The sequence below is a fragment of the Anopheles bellator genome, chromosome X (assembly GCF_943735745.2).
Source record: "Anopheles bellator chromosome X, idAnoBellAS_SP24_06.2, whole genome shotgun sequence".
NCBI classification, from domain to species: Eukaryota; Metazoa; Arthropoda; class Insecta; order Diptera; family Culicidae; genus Anopheles; species Anopheles bellator.
Genome location: NC_071287.1, coordinates 9,578,872 through 9,592,219, shown reverse-complemented (window position 1 = coordinate 9,592,219; position 13,348 = coordinate 9,578,872). Strand labels below are relative to the sequence as shown.

Genomic DNA, 13,348 nt, shown 5'->3' with positions numbered 1-13,348 from the left:
TCAGTGAGCGTGTTCGCCCGGTTCGTACGAGTGCCGCCAGATGTCGACCAGGCAGACGGACGAGTGGAACCGGTAGAACATGATGAGCGGCAGCGACAGGTGGTTGAGGATGGACCACAGCACATCCCCGTAGTACTCGTACCGCTCGTCCCCAAAGTCCCCGGTTTTGACGCCGAATGTGTAGTACACCCAGAGCGACACGTTCGCGACGGTCATGAAGGTGACCAGCTCCTTGCCCGGTTTGTTCTGCTGCAGGTCGGCGGTGTTGGAGCACCGGCGCAGGGCGTCGCAGATCCACGGCGTCTGCAGCAGGACCTGGGTGATCTGGGTGAACACGATGAAACCGTTCAGGATGGACCCGTTCTCGAACGCCGGTATCATGCTGAAGAGCGTCTCGGAGAAGAACGCCGGGATGGCGATGAACAGGAGCACGTCGTCGAGCCGCGAGATCGGGTGCGGGTTGATGTCGAGCCGGGACGTCTGGTAGTAGGCGGCGACCGTCGCGAGGATCATGATGCCGAGCACGGTCACCTCGAAGATCCCGTCCAGCAGGATGCCGGTGTCGCGGTACGCACTGGAACCGGGAGGATTCATCGTGAATTGCATCAGAGTTCCGCAAAGGGTCTGCAGAGGTCGAGGTGCACTTACTCGTCGCGCGACGCGATGTGGAAAAGGATGATGACGACGATGGTGGCGACCACCAGGAGCAGACCGGCGAACAGGCCGCGGCTCGCGTGCTGGCAATCGCCGTACACGATCAGCCGCGACTTGACCTGGGCCTCGTGGTCGAGCGTGTCGCCGCAGTGCTCGCTACACTCGCTCCGCCCGTCGTACTCCAGGACGCTACCACCGGCGACCTTCGGGAGCTCCCGGTCACTGTGGACACTGTGGCTGTGGCTGTGATGACCGCCACCACCTCGATGGCCCCGGACGGTGATCTTCTTCGGGCACTTGCTGATGTTGGCGTAGATCATGTACAGGAGCCCCACGATCAGGATGTTGAACTCGATCACGAACGGGTAGAGGTAGGGCGAGAACGAGGCCAGCACCTGGTTGAGCTCCTCGGGCCCCGGGCAGTCGATGGGAAGCAGCGTGACGTCGGTGTCGTCCTGGTACGGCTCGTCGTCGTAGTACGCCTGCTTGAGCCGGATGGCGACGACGGTTTCGCGGACGATCGTCAGCACCCAAAAGGCGAGCGCCGTGCCGATGGCGTGCATGATGCCGAACCGGGCGAGCCCGCGGCGCCGGTTGATCACGATGTTGGCGTACTTCCAGAAGAAGAACACCAGGAACAGGCAGTAGAAGATGAACAGCACCTCCATCGCAATGGTCGCCCCGGACGCACACTCGGCCCACTTGCCGTCGGTGCTGTTCAGCAGGATACCCTGGTACGAGAGCAGCAGGACCGAGTGGATCAGCAGCCCGAAGCAGAACCAGGTGGCGCCCAGCTTCAGGTAGATGATCTCGCCGTGCCGCCCAGTCACGAAGCAGTAGTGGTGCGGGATCGGTTTCAGCGGGGGCAGCGCCGCCACCGGCACCGCTGTCACCACCGAAACCGGCACCTCACCATTCACGGTCGTCAGCTCCCGGCGCCGGTGGAGTTCGGCGACGGCGTGCTGAGCCCGTCGCACGTACAGCCGGATGTCGATGTACAGGAACGCGAAGTACAGGATGCCGGTGGCGACCATGTAGAGTCCGAAGACCTCGGCCAGCGGGTAGCGCGCATTGTTCTCGACCGCATCGGTGATGAACGCGATCAGCCCGAACACGATCAGGAACAGGGCGTAGCTGATGCCGGTCACGCCCGCCAGGTAGCGGCGCGTGAACTTGGACTTCTCCTCCGGTGTCGACGGTGGCAGGGCCTCGTGGTGCTCGTCCGCTGCCGGCGACTGCGACAGGTTCACGTTCACCGACGGCTGGTACGAGACGGCCCGGATGATCGGCGGAGGCCGCCCGGTCCCGGAGTACACCGATACCGGGCGCTTCTGGTAGGAGGTACCTCCGGCGGGGCCGGCGCCCGTCGACACCTGGTCCACGACCAGCACGGGCTCGTCCAGTCCGAACGGCCCGGACCCGGGCACCACCAACGTAGGGATCGCCTGCGAAAAAAGGGAACCACTGGTGAGACCACAGGACACGAGATTCGAGGACTCGAGATTGCCAGACCGGGATTTGGGAGTTGGAATTTCGTACTTGGGATTTTGAGTGTTGGGATTTGGCCCCTGTTTCGTTCCAAGGATCCGGTGGAACTTGCTCTCGCATTTTCCTCATCCCACCCCCCACCCACTCCCACCCACCCACACATGCCAGGCGTCCGACGATACCGGCACGGCACACAGTTCATTAGATTTCACTGGAAAAATTCACTGGAGCGCAAATTATCGTCGTGTATCGAACCTACAGACGTACGTCGCTTCCCACCCTTCACGCGGGGCACGTCAAAGGGCCGCCCGCCACAGCCTGCTTTGGCACTGCTTTGGAATGCCAATCATCTGTTAAATTGCGCACCGCGCACCGCAAGCACTTTGATAACTCAAGCACGGCTAATCCGCTCCCCGCTCGAGTGACACACGACGGGACGGGGCATCTGCTTTCATCTTCATTTCCCAGCCGGAACCACACGTCCAGCAACGTACGTACCTGGCTGGTGGGCTGCTGCTGCTGCTGTTGTCCCAGCCCCAGCTCGACGTCACCGTTGCTCTCCGTCGTCGTCGTCGTCGGTGGCGGTGGCGTAGAGGCCATCGATTGATTGTAGGCAGGCAGGCTGGCGGGTAGACAGGTACTCTCTCTCAGGCTCTCGACGCGGTCGGAGTGTCCGGAACGTCACCACCGTGCGGCGTCGCAGCCCCGAATGCAGCTGGCCGCGAGTCAAACGCGAGTGGCCGATGCGTCTTGCGATCCCCGGAACTGGCGGCGGCAGCGGCGGATGGATCACCGTCATCGGTTGTTGGTCGCGGTCTGCGAAAATCCCTTTTTCCCGCGATAAGATTCCGGGCACACCACCAACACACGCGCACGCCGAGCCCGACCAGACCTGGACCCAGCCAGCCAGCCAGCCCGCCATCAACTACTTCTTTCCCTAGAGAGACAGAGACAGAGAGAGAGAGAGAGAAGGAGAGAGTAGGAGGCCCTCTGTGAGTCGGTGAGTTGACATGTGGACCCCGTGGGTCGATGAAATCATGCGTCCCGACAAAGACAGATTGACAGATAGACAGAGCACCCACGAGCCCCCGGACGGTGAGGTGGTGGCGGTGGACGCGAGGTGGTGGCCCGGCTTAAGATAGCGGTGGCTCATACGGCAGAGCCCGCTACCGCGCACTACCGTGGGCTGGATATAAGTAAGTCGTCGATTGAACTGATTTATTTGTCAGGAACACCCGTCACGCCAACAAAAAAAACACGATAAAACCGCCCACCGCCAGCCCAAACGCCCAGAGCGAGGACGAATGGGGAGGGGAGTGGGGGCGTAGGGGACAGGGTGTAGTTCCCCGTGGGCGAACGGCCCCTTCTCAGGTTGACACTCATCACCCAAATCGGCCGCTAATTGATTGGCTGACCAATAAACTGATTACTAATGCAGCCCCAGGCGTCGTCGTCGCCGTCGTTGTTGTTGTTGTTGTTGCCGCTGGTCTGGCGCCCAGCACATTGCCTAACGAGCCCCCCCGCTCCCACGGATTGATGCAGCAAAGCTCGGCCGCTACGAATTGGCGGCATGAAGCGAACGGAATGTCAAAAATTAATTTCCAACTAACAAAAGGGGGGTCGCCATATACGTCACCGCGCATACGAGAGAGTTACAGTGGCTCGCGGAACGGAAAGTTTGTTGGACAATTTGCAACAATCCCCACTAAAGTACGACACCGTTACAGAAAGCAACAGAGATTGTAACACTAGCAGCGACCGCCGTTGTGGCCCAGTCGGAAGAGCTACACGGAATGTCATGGCAGGATTCTTCCCAAGTTTGGATTCCTAAGTTGCGCAAGACCTTCCTGGTCGTTTCTGGAGTTTCGTTAGCATAATACGGTTCTAGACGCTGTACTGAATCTGATGGCAAAGAAAGAAGTACGCCAATCGACACCAGGCAACGTCCAGCGAAATGTACAACTACACGGCTGAGGAATTTCCGCGCGTCCAAGAACCGAGCAAAATCGAGAACAGCGTGGGGATTTTTTGCAACGTAGAGTGCCCGTGCTGCAGTAGACCTGAACACCTGAGACAGTGTCAACAGTGTCAACAAACCACCTTATCCGACTGAGCTCACGATGCCCGAAAATAAAGACGAACTTTTCTTTCTCATATGCAATCGTTTTGTTTCGTCAACCACTGTACTACTGACGGCTGTGGCCGTGCGTCGTCCTTCATTACTTCCACCAGGTTACTGCCGCACGAATGCAGCAGCAGTACCGTGCGCGGGCTGGAGTTGAAATTGATTGGTCACAAGAATGAGCTGGGAACAAAAGTTCCACCAGTCCTTCATTGAACGACCCCATCATTGTTTATGAAACCGGACTACGGATGGGAAACTTGTGACAGCTGAATCTTAGTGACAGCTAGCAACAGATCGCACCCATGGATGGGTTTGGCTCTTGGTCTGGCTCCTTTTTCCAGCAATGGAGCCAGTGGATTGAAGTAGAATTATCGAACCGGCCACAAACCAAATTGAGAATAGACTTCAGAAAGGGCCAGGGCTTTACAGTTGATACTTGTTGATCATCTGGACTTCTAGAGAGAGAGAGAGCCCCTTCGGATCGGAGTTGGGTTTCCGTCCAAGGCACAGCACACAGGTCCGGCACCGCTCTGTCCGAGTGCTTGATGATGAGTTTCTATTTTAGGGTGTGTCACAAGCCAGTTGGCCCCAATTGGTCTCGATTGGGATTGGGATTGTAAGCCAAGAATTGAGCCATCCACGGGCCGGCATCGGTAGGGGGGAGGCGTGGGCACACACCTAATCAGAATGCGGCGTGATATGGTGACACATCCCGACGAGTTCCAATCGGCGGTTCAACTCTTTTTTCGCTTTCCCTTCTTCCCAACCTAAATGACCACCACCATCGGGGGAGCTAACTTTAAAGTCCCATCCATAAACCCATCCAATCGAGTCCTCATCGAGGCCGCTCGGCTCTCGATGTGTTGTCTGTTTGTTTGATGGGACCAAATCATCGGTCCAACTCTGCTGCTGCTGCTGCTGTCATTTGCTAGTCCCGCAACAACTGGTCAATCGCAACGGGGCCAATAACTTCCCCGCTTCCCTCTTTCGCTCTTCCCCCCTCGCTCTCTCTCGGTGGCACCTCAGAAGGTCAGGAAGGCAGAACCTAGCGACCACGGCGACGGCCCGGAGCACTCTCGGCCGGGGTTCGATCACGAAAATTTAATTTAGAATTCAATTAAAATTCTTTTATCCACGCCAAATTGAATTAATTCAACCAGGTTGTAATGCATCGGGGGGCGCGAGACCCGAGAGCAGCAGCAGGACCGCGAAGAGCGTGCCCCCCACGCGGAGTTAATCGCCGACCCCTCCCTCTGGTCTGGGGCCAACACCGCGGGCAGCGCCCTCTGGCGACGAGAACGCAAATCTCGGTGTACTCTCGGTGTGGTGTGCCGACCGAGATAAAGTCAATTCCAACACAACACAATCACATAGTCCTGTGTGCGCTGGGCTCGGTTCATGTAGCTCAAACATCATCTCCCGGCCTGCCCAGTTCCCCACTTCCCAGCTGGAAGGGGGGGTCCTACCTACGTAAACAATGGTGGGCCCAAGTGACAGGACGTGTGATGTGATTCACCCAACCACCTCCTGGGCCCCCCACCCCCCAGGTCCACCTGAAGAGCAGCAGCAGCAGCAGAACCTGTCCGCTTTTTGCACTCTTAATGTACACTTCCGGTTCCCGGGCGGCGACGTGTAGGCCTCCCCCCCGTAGCCAGTGTAAGTGGTGAGTCCCGCCCGACCCCGATTCTGCTGCCTGCATCACCGCGCGCCTTCACCCCCACTCATCAAAGGACGCGTCTTTGTTTTCCTCTTATCGACTCGAGAGAGCCCGGCGAGATGGGAAATTCAATTAGGTGGCGCGCTTGGCAATATTTCATTGAAAATTATCGATGTAGCAGCGGCGTACCCTACCTCGCACACTGTGGCCCCAGCACACCCAGCACCCGGCTCTTGGCGTTTTTTTTTTTCCTGTTATGTTCCGCTTCTTCTCGTTTTATGACGGAAGTCCTTGGGGAGGCCCCCGACACTGGCAGACGCGTGATGCGTTTGATGAACTTTCCGGCACGAAGACCCAGGATGACACAGGATGGTTCGCTCTGCCCCTGTTTCTGTCTGGTCCAACAGGTCCAACACTTCAAAGTCCAGCAGCAGCAGCAGAATGCTTCAATCGGGGTGTCGCAGGACACCATCTTGTGCAGCCAGAATCCTAGAGTTCCTCGAAAGGCGTCGAGAAAGCTAAGGCAGCTAGCTGTGGGGTATCTGCTCTCGACTTTTGGGGGGGGGCTCGATGCTCAATAAGGGCGCGGCCCCAAAATCGAACTTCGTCCTGGTTGGATCCACACAGGCAAGGCTGCTGCCAACACCACCAGGGGGCGCTGTTCCGGCGCCGATCGCCGGCAGCCGTATAGGAACGAAACCTCGCGTAAACCTTTCACACACCATACAGTAGCGTGACCTGAGCAGCCACACCTGACTCACGGACCCCTTAACACACACACATACACAGAGATATGCGTGAGTGTTCTTGTAACACACAGCCACCGGCAGTGACAGGAGAGCATCAGGTGAGCGCGATGCAAACCCACGGCCTACGATGCACCGACAGCGGATGCGACACGTGGGTGGGGGCGGTATTCGACGACCACAGCTGCGACCACCTGCCACCCCCCCGAGCCACCTCTCCCGGGGACACCCCCTCCCGGGACCACCCCCCCCGGGTGGTCCTAGAGATACATTCGACAATCGACGCTACGCAGGCCACCGCCCGGCCTTCCGATATTGGGCGGGCGGGCTATTGATGCGCTGATGGACCACATCCACCTCGCCTCCCACCCCCCCCGCCGTCTGAAGAGCGGTGACCCCTCCCTCCCCCGGGGGCTTACTTGCCCGTTGAAGAGCGGAGCGCGGTTCCGGTTCACTGCCCGCCCAGCCCAGCCCGGACGAAGGTGTAATTGCGTTCATGAATCAGGAGGCACCCGCGGACTGCAGTCCGGCAGGAGGGTGGGGTGGGGGCGGGTTTGGCGGGAGAAGGGATTGGCGCAATTTACGACACAATGCGTCCAACGGCGAACGTCGCCCAAAGAAGGCGACCGTTACCGGGCTGGGTCTCTGCTATTGTGAAGCGGCCGGTTATGTTTTTTTTTTTCCTATGCTCGTTTGAATCCCTTGTTGTGCCGAGATGGGTGTGCCACTCGGGGTGGGCGTGAGTGTGTGCGTTTGTTTTGTTTTCAGCCACGGCGCACCGAACCGGGGGAGCGATTCGGAGCGATCGCGAGATGGATGGGATCGGTTGCAATCGGGTTGCTCCGTTTCACAGACCCCGGAGCACCAGAGCACCGCATTACCATACCGACCTTACATACTAGGCTGTTCAAAAAGTTCGGAGCCTCGGTAACAGAGGGCGCTGCTACGAATATTATATTGTTTTTGATATTGGTACACTCTTCATATGAACGTTATGTGAAGTTTCGTTTCAATCGGTCATTTATTTTTTTTTAATTTTTGTTTTATTTTTGGATGATTGGATAAGCAAAGGAAATTTATGAACCGAAATGTTGAAAGTGTATAAGGACTCTTCGCCTACAATTAGTACATAAAAAGGGCGGTTTCTGCATTTAAACGTCGACGTACCAGTCTTCCGGACGATCAGGTTCTCAAAGACGCCCAAAGACAGACACAACACCTGAAATCATACAAAAAATACAGGATACCGTATTGCAAAATCGTTGAATCACTATATTATTTTGCAATATTGCAACTAAGCAATAGTTTGACTGAAGTATTGGGTTCCAAAAAGCTGTTTGCAAAATGAGTGCCGCATTCGCTATAAACGCATTCGAATGCATCTTTCTTGGCATTACAAGCGTTTTCGATAGGATAAAGTGAATTTTGTGCTTCGATTCATCACTATGGATGACTCGTTGGCCTATCAACATGATTCTGAATCAAAACGAGAGGCTAAGGAGTGGTGTGAACCTGGTACTTTACGGCTCCGAAACGAGTTCGTGTCCAAAAATCACCCAAAAAGCTGTAAGCATCCGTGTTTTGGGGTGCGAATAGAATTTTGTTAGCGGATTACTTGCAAACTGGTAGTAACTGGATAAGCTTCGATTGTTGTTTTAACTTTTTGGACCAGCTGAAGGAGAAGGATTCGCGAAAAAAGACCCACTTTGCAGAAGAAAAACATCCTTTTTCTTCAGGACAATGCACCGTGCCACAACAGCATTTTGAAAATGGCACACACATTCATGAATTAAAGCGACTAGCGAGTTCCATCTGTTTTCAAACTTACAAAAAATCGTGCGGGAATAGCGTTTTTATCAAATGATGACGTCATAACAGCTGCGGAAGCGTATTTGCGTAGCCCTCCCCGTTTCTCACTTTGGGGATGAAATTTATAAATTTGAGGATCATCCAGAACAAGTGCAATTGATGTTCAGGGAGACCATACTCTGAATAAAAAAGTGTATTTCTAATTAAATATAAAATGTCTACGATCATATTAAACACCCTAGTAACAAGCCTCGAGGGAACGGGTTTTTAATCGGTTTTTTAGCGAGCTGCTGCTACTGCTGCTCGGAGGATCCATGGCGTGGAAGGGAGGTCACCGCGTCTCAGCTCAGTTAGTTCCGCCAGTTACAGCTCTCCTGTTACTTTCTGAGGCAATTTCGCCCCCCAAAAATGTGTATTCTTTGTTGGGTTTTGGGAACTTGATTTTGTTGCTCAATCACAACGGAGTAACAGGGGATGATGCCACATGATGCAGGGCTACTGCACGGCGCTTGTGCTAGTGACGCGCCCGCAGGTATGCAATCCGCAAACCAAAAGACAAAACGGACAGCAGAAGAACCAGTTGGCTAGCCCGGGTCAGCCCGGGCCGCCGCGGCGGATTAAGGGAGAGAGGGAAAGAAAGAGAGAGAAAGAGTGAGGAGGGGCGCAATGACTTCGCGAGAACAAACGGAACCTGTGGAACGCTCCGGATGGCAGCACGCGCCCACCATTGTGCATAGCCGTGTGTCCGCCTCTATCTCTCTCTCTCCGGGTCTCTCTCTCTCCGGGTCTCGCTCTCTCTCTCTCTCTAGCTCTCGTTGTCTCGTCACGTTGTTTGTTGGCCACCCTTTTATTTGGTTTGGCCCCGATTTAACATTTTTGCATCGGTGCGGTGCACACCCCACCTTGTATGTGTGTGTGTGTCTGTGTTGCCCCAGCCCCCCTCTGGCCGAACCGCCCTCCCCCCCCCTCTCGTGCCTCTGGTGATGGGGATCTTCCCTTTTCGACAGTTCCCCGAGGGGTTGGCGGCCGCGAGTTCGATTTCGATTTTATTATTTTAATTCGGTCGCGGTGGGGAGGGGGGGGAGGAGGGTGTCTGAGTGGGTGGGTGGCGATCGTATGGTGCACCCCACACCCCGCCCCCGGCGGCGATCGGAGTCCGGTTCAGCGCGCGATCAGCGCGCGCCAGTAGCCCGCTGGCGTCGGTCGCAGCTGGACCTTTCGACCAAGTGTCCGTACATGTGTGTGTGCCGTAGTCGTGTGTGTGTGTCTGCGTTCATGTGTCCTGGCGAGGACACACGGTGATCGCATCCCCGACGGGGGTTTGCGCATCCCACATATCGCGCAACATCCCTAAATTGGTTTACAAACGGTGCTGGCAGCTGGGGTCCGGGGGGCGATGAAGGCGGGGGATTGAGAAGGCGTGGGGTGGTGGCCAGGCACACCATGGGGTGGTGACTCATTAGGCGACAGCTCGCCTGTTTCTGTAGCCAGGCAGAGGAGGCCAGGCCCGACTCATCGCTCATCATCGGCGGCAGCAGCGTGTGTCATCCGACGGTCAACAACAACAACAACAACAACAGCAGCATCGTCACCGTCACACCCCACTGAGCATCACCCCACCCCACCGCCCTCCCCCGCCCGGTGGATTGGTTAGTCGAACGGAAATAATAATATTCCGTTCCCCCGTTTTTCCGGCTAATGGTTGGCCTGGAAAATCTCAACCGGCGGGGGGCGCGTGTATCCGTGGGAGGGTTCGGGGTGGGTGGGTGCGGGGTGTTCCGGGGCCCGAAAATCCCGGTCGGGTCGGGACGGTCGGTCGGGACGGTCGGTCGGTCGGTCGGTCGGCTTCCCTTTCATGTTTTTCATCATCATCATCATCGCCAGCGCCAGCCAGCGGGCTGTCAGCAGCGGCGCTGGATGGGTTGGGTGGGGGTAAGGGGGTTGCCACCACCCTGCCCTGCCACCCTTCGGCCCCTTCGACGCTGCCTTTGGTCACCTTTGAAATTGAAAAACGGCGGCCGCCGGCAGCCAGCCAGCCAGCTGAGGGCCTCGGCCGAGAGATTCGTCCCGAGCATCGTCCGATACTTGGGCAGGTGGGTGGGTGGGTGGTGGGCGCTCGCGGGTGGGACGGTCGTGGGGGTCGGAAATTTAAATTGACACAGAACTCACAAGATTAGGTCCCGTGTCCGTGTGCAGCTCCAGGAACACCTCTCCTTTTCAAGTTTATTTTTACTTCGGCCCCCTAAAACAGGCGAAACGAGGGAGTGGGTGGGGGGGAGGGTTGGGAGGGCGGATTCTTCCGGAAGTGTGTCCCACCCACCCCCGGCACGATAAGTGTGTGTCCGAGAGGTCCCCGAAAACCCGTCCCGTGGGCTTGGGCCGATAATTCGATTCTCACCGTCAATTTGAGGTTAGGGACGAACCGTTTGGCCCCGTAGCGAGTCCTGGGAATAGCCCCCGCCCCCTCCCCGCCAACGAAAACAGGTTGGCCAACGCGACACAAATCAAATACATCACAAACGCGCCGTGGCTTGGCCCCGTAAAGTGAGGTTATGGGACCTGCACTCAGCACAGGTTACGAAGGTTAGTTATGGTTTGCCACCGGCTGGCACTTACCGGCCTCGCCTCTGGTAGCGGCCATAGGTGCCAGGTACCTGGCCAGACCAGGACACGCCAGGACACGCCAAATCCTTGGAGGCTCTGCGACTCCAGCAGTCACAGGAGTATTGATTTTCTAGCAGCCACACCACAGGCGGGCCTCCGACGTGTGCCAGGATCGCTGCCAGGTCGGCTCCGTCAGGTTCCAGTCACACACACACACACACACACACACAGAGGCACAGACAGACGCAGAGATTGCAGCAGAAAGCCTCTCGGCCTCGAGCGGCCTCGATTGTGCCCCGTATGTTCCCCTGTGTGTCTGAGTTTGTCTGTGTGTCAGTGTGTGTGTGTGTGTGCCTCTCGATGGGGGGGGTGGAGGGGGGGGGGCTGGCACACACACACACACCCTGGCACACACACACATGGGCGCGTTTGGGAACGCTCTATTTTGAGTGTTGAGAGACATTTCCCGTTGATTTTGTCGAATTCAATTTTAGCGCGCACACACACGTCCGCACACACACACACAGTCAGCTAGAGAGCCTGCGGTGTCCGGATGCTCCGCACCGTTACGCCTTCCGCCGCCCCTGCTGCCCTCCCGACTCGAGCAACGCTCGAGAAGCTTCTTGGAGCGAATGACAATTCAATAAAATAACTGACGCACGTGCAGGGGGGGGGCGGGGGACCGGGTGGCGGGGGGGGGTTAGGAGCCCCCCCCCCCCCCCTCCGCAGTACACCTAGAGGTGTGAAACGGCCATGTGCGTGCGTGTGTGCCGTAGGCTCTCCGACACACGAGAGCCGAGCCGAGAGGCCGAGAGCTACCACCTGACTGAACTGACCACCAGGCATCCTTAGCAGCCTGTGTCTGTGTGCGTGTGTGGGTGTGTGTGTGTCGGTGGGTGGCAGGTGGGTAGGCTTAGCCGCCGACCCAGGCGAAGATACCGCCGCGCGAGCCAATCACCCTCACTCCATCCACCCGGAAGAAGCAGGCAATGCAATGCCCACACAATGCCAGGAAGATGGGCGTCCCCCTCCTACCACCCCCCCAGACGCCCCCTCAACCCCCAGGTCAACTTCATTCTCTCCCCTTTCGCCAGGTGTGTGTGCTTTGCATCCGGCCCCGAGACCGGCCTGCCAGAGTGAGTGTCAGCTTCTTCTCAGCTATCGCTCGCTCGCTCGCTCACCTACCGGTCGAATCCTGGAGGTCCACGGTCGTCGCTGGATACTGGAAACTGCACCGACAGCTGCCACCTGCACCCCGTGATAGCGTGGTGTTATGTAAAGCGGAAAAGCCGACTTGTGGCGGCCTCAACAGGTGTGTACTCGGCACGCGCGCGCGCGCGCGCCCTCTGGCGGAGTGACAGAGAGAGAGAGAGAGCGAGCAGAGAACGAGCGAGAGAGAGAGAGAGCAGAGGCAGAGTACATAGGGCTCTCGCAGGTACGTCGTGGTGCACGCCCAGCACTCCACGGACCTCTCAACATCCGGGGCTGGCGTCCGAGCTGCGGATGTGGGCCGCCGAGCTCAGAAGTCACCCTTTCTGGACCCGACACCCCGACGCGAGCCGGGTCCCCACCTGGTGGTGGTGGACCTGCTATCTGACGTATTACCCCACAGTGTGTGAGTCTGAGAGTCCGGAGGCCGTCTGATAATTTGCCTCCCCCCCCCAGGAACGTTCTTTTTTCTTGCTTTTCCAGAGATTAGCAGTCAAGGAGTGGACTCGTCAGGTCGTCTACAGTCGTCACAGCGGAAGTGGCTCCGAGGAGCCATCAAGAAGCGCGAGACCGCGCGCGAACTACTAAGCTCCCCGGATGACAGCTCACAACTGTCAGTCGGGCACCGGCACCCCAGGTCTGGGAAGTAGTACGGTCTCGATGAAGCCTAGGGATTCCTGGGCATCCAACAAGGAGTCTGAAGTCCAAGAAGGAATTGGATCGAAGTCTGGACTTCTGGATGTGGATCGTCGATCGCCACAGGATCTCCACAGGTCTCCTGGTGTCAGCCTGGCCCCTGGGGGTGGACAGGCGTTTTGTCCACCCCCAGGCGACAGGCGTTTTGACAGCTGTGGGGTCTTGGGGTGGACCCCAAGAAGATGATGGTCCAGCACGTCCTGAGCGACAGAGAGCTAGAGAAAGCGGTAGAGCGAGAGTGAGGGCGCGCATGAGCAGGAGGAGTACCGAGTGCGGGAGGTGCGTGGGTGGTGTGGCACATATAGTCCGTATGGAACGTTTAGTGAGCACATTGTCAACAAGCGGGGCGACTGGGGATAT

The 13,348-nt window shown here is 57.4% G+C and overlaps 1 protein-coding gene across 1 annotated transcript; it reads right to left on the bottom strand.

Annotated features, from left to right (window-relative positions):
* Positions 1-2,742, bottom strand: LOC131213510 (proton channel OtopLc-like). The gene is made up of 3 exons (XM_058207562.1): positions 2,641-2,742; positions 649-2,099; positions 1-574 (listed from the first exon to the last, which is right to left on the bottom strand). Exons 1-3 carry the CDS (start codon positions 2,740-2,742, stop codon positions 1-3), a joined length of 2,127 nt encoding a protein of 708 aa, XP_058063545.1.
* Between the last annotated feature and the right edge of the window lie 10,606 nt (positions 2,743-13,348).

Coding starts and splice junctions, on each gene's coding strand:
- LOC131213510 (XM_058207562.1), bottom strand. CDS start 2,742: ATGGCCTCTACGCCACCGCCACCGACGACGACGACGACGGAGAGCAAC. Junction 2,100..2,640: donor AGCAGCAGCCCACCAGCCAG/GTACGTACGTTG, acceptor CTTTTTTCGCAG/GCGATCCCTACGTTGGTGGT. Junction 575..648: donor CACATCGCGTCGCGCGACGA/GTAAGTGCACCT, acceptor TCCCGGTTCCAG/TGCGTACCGCGACACCGGCA.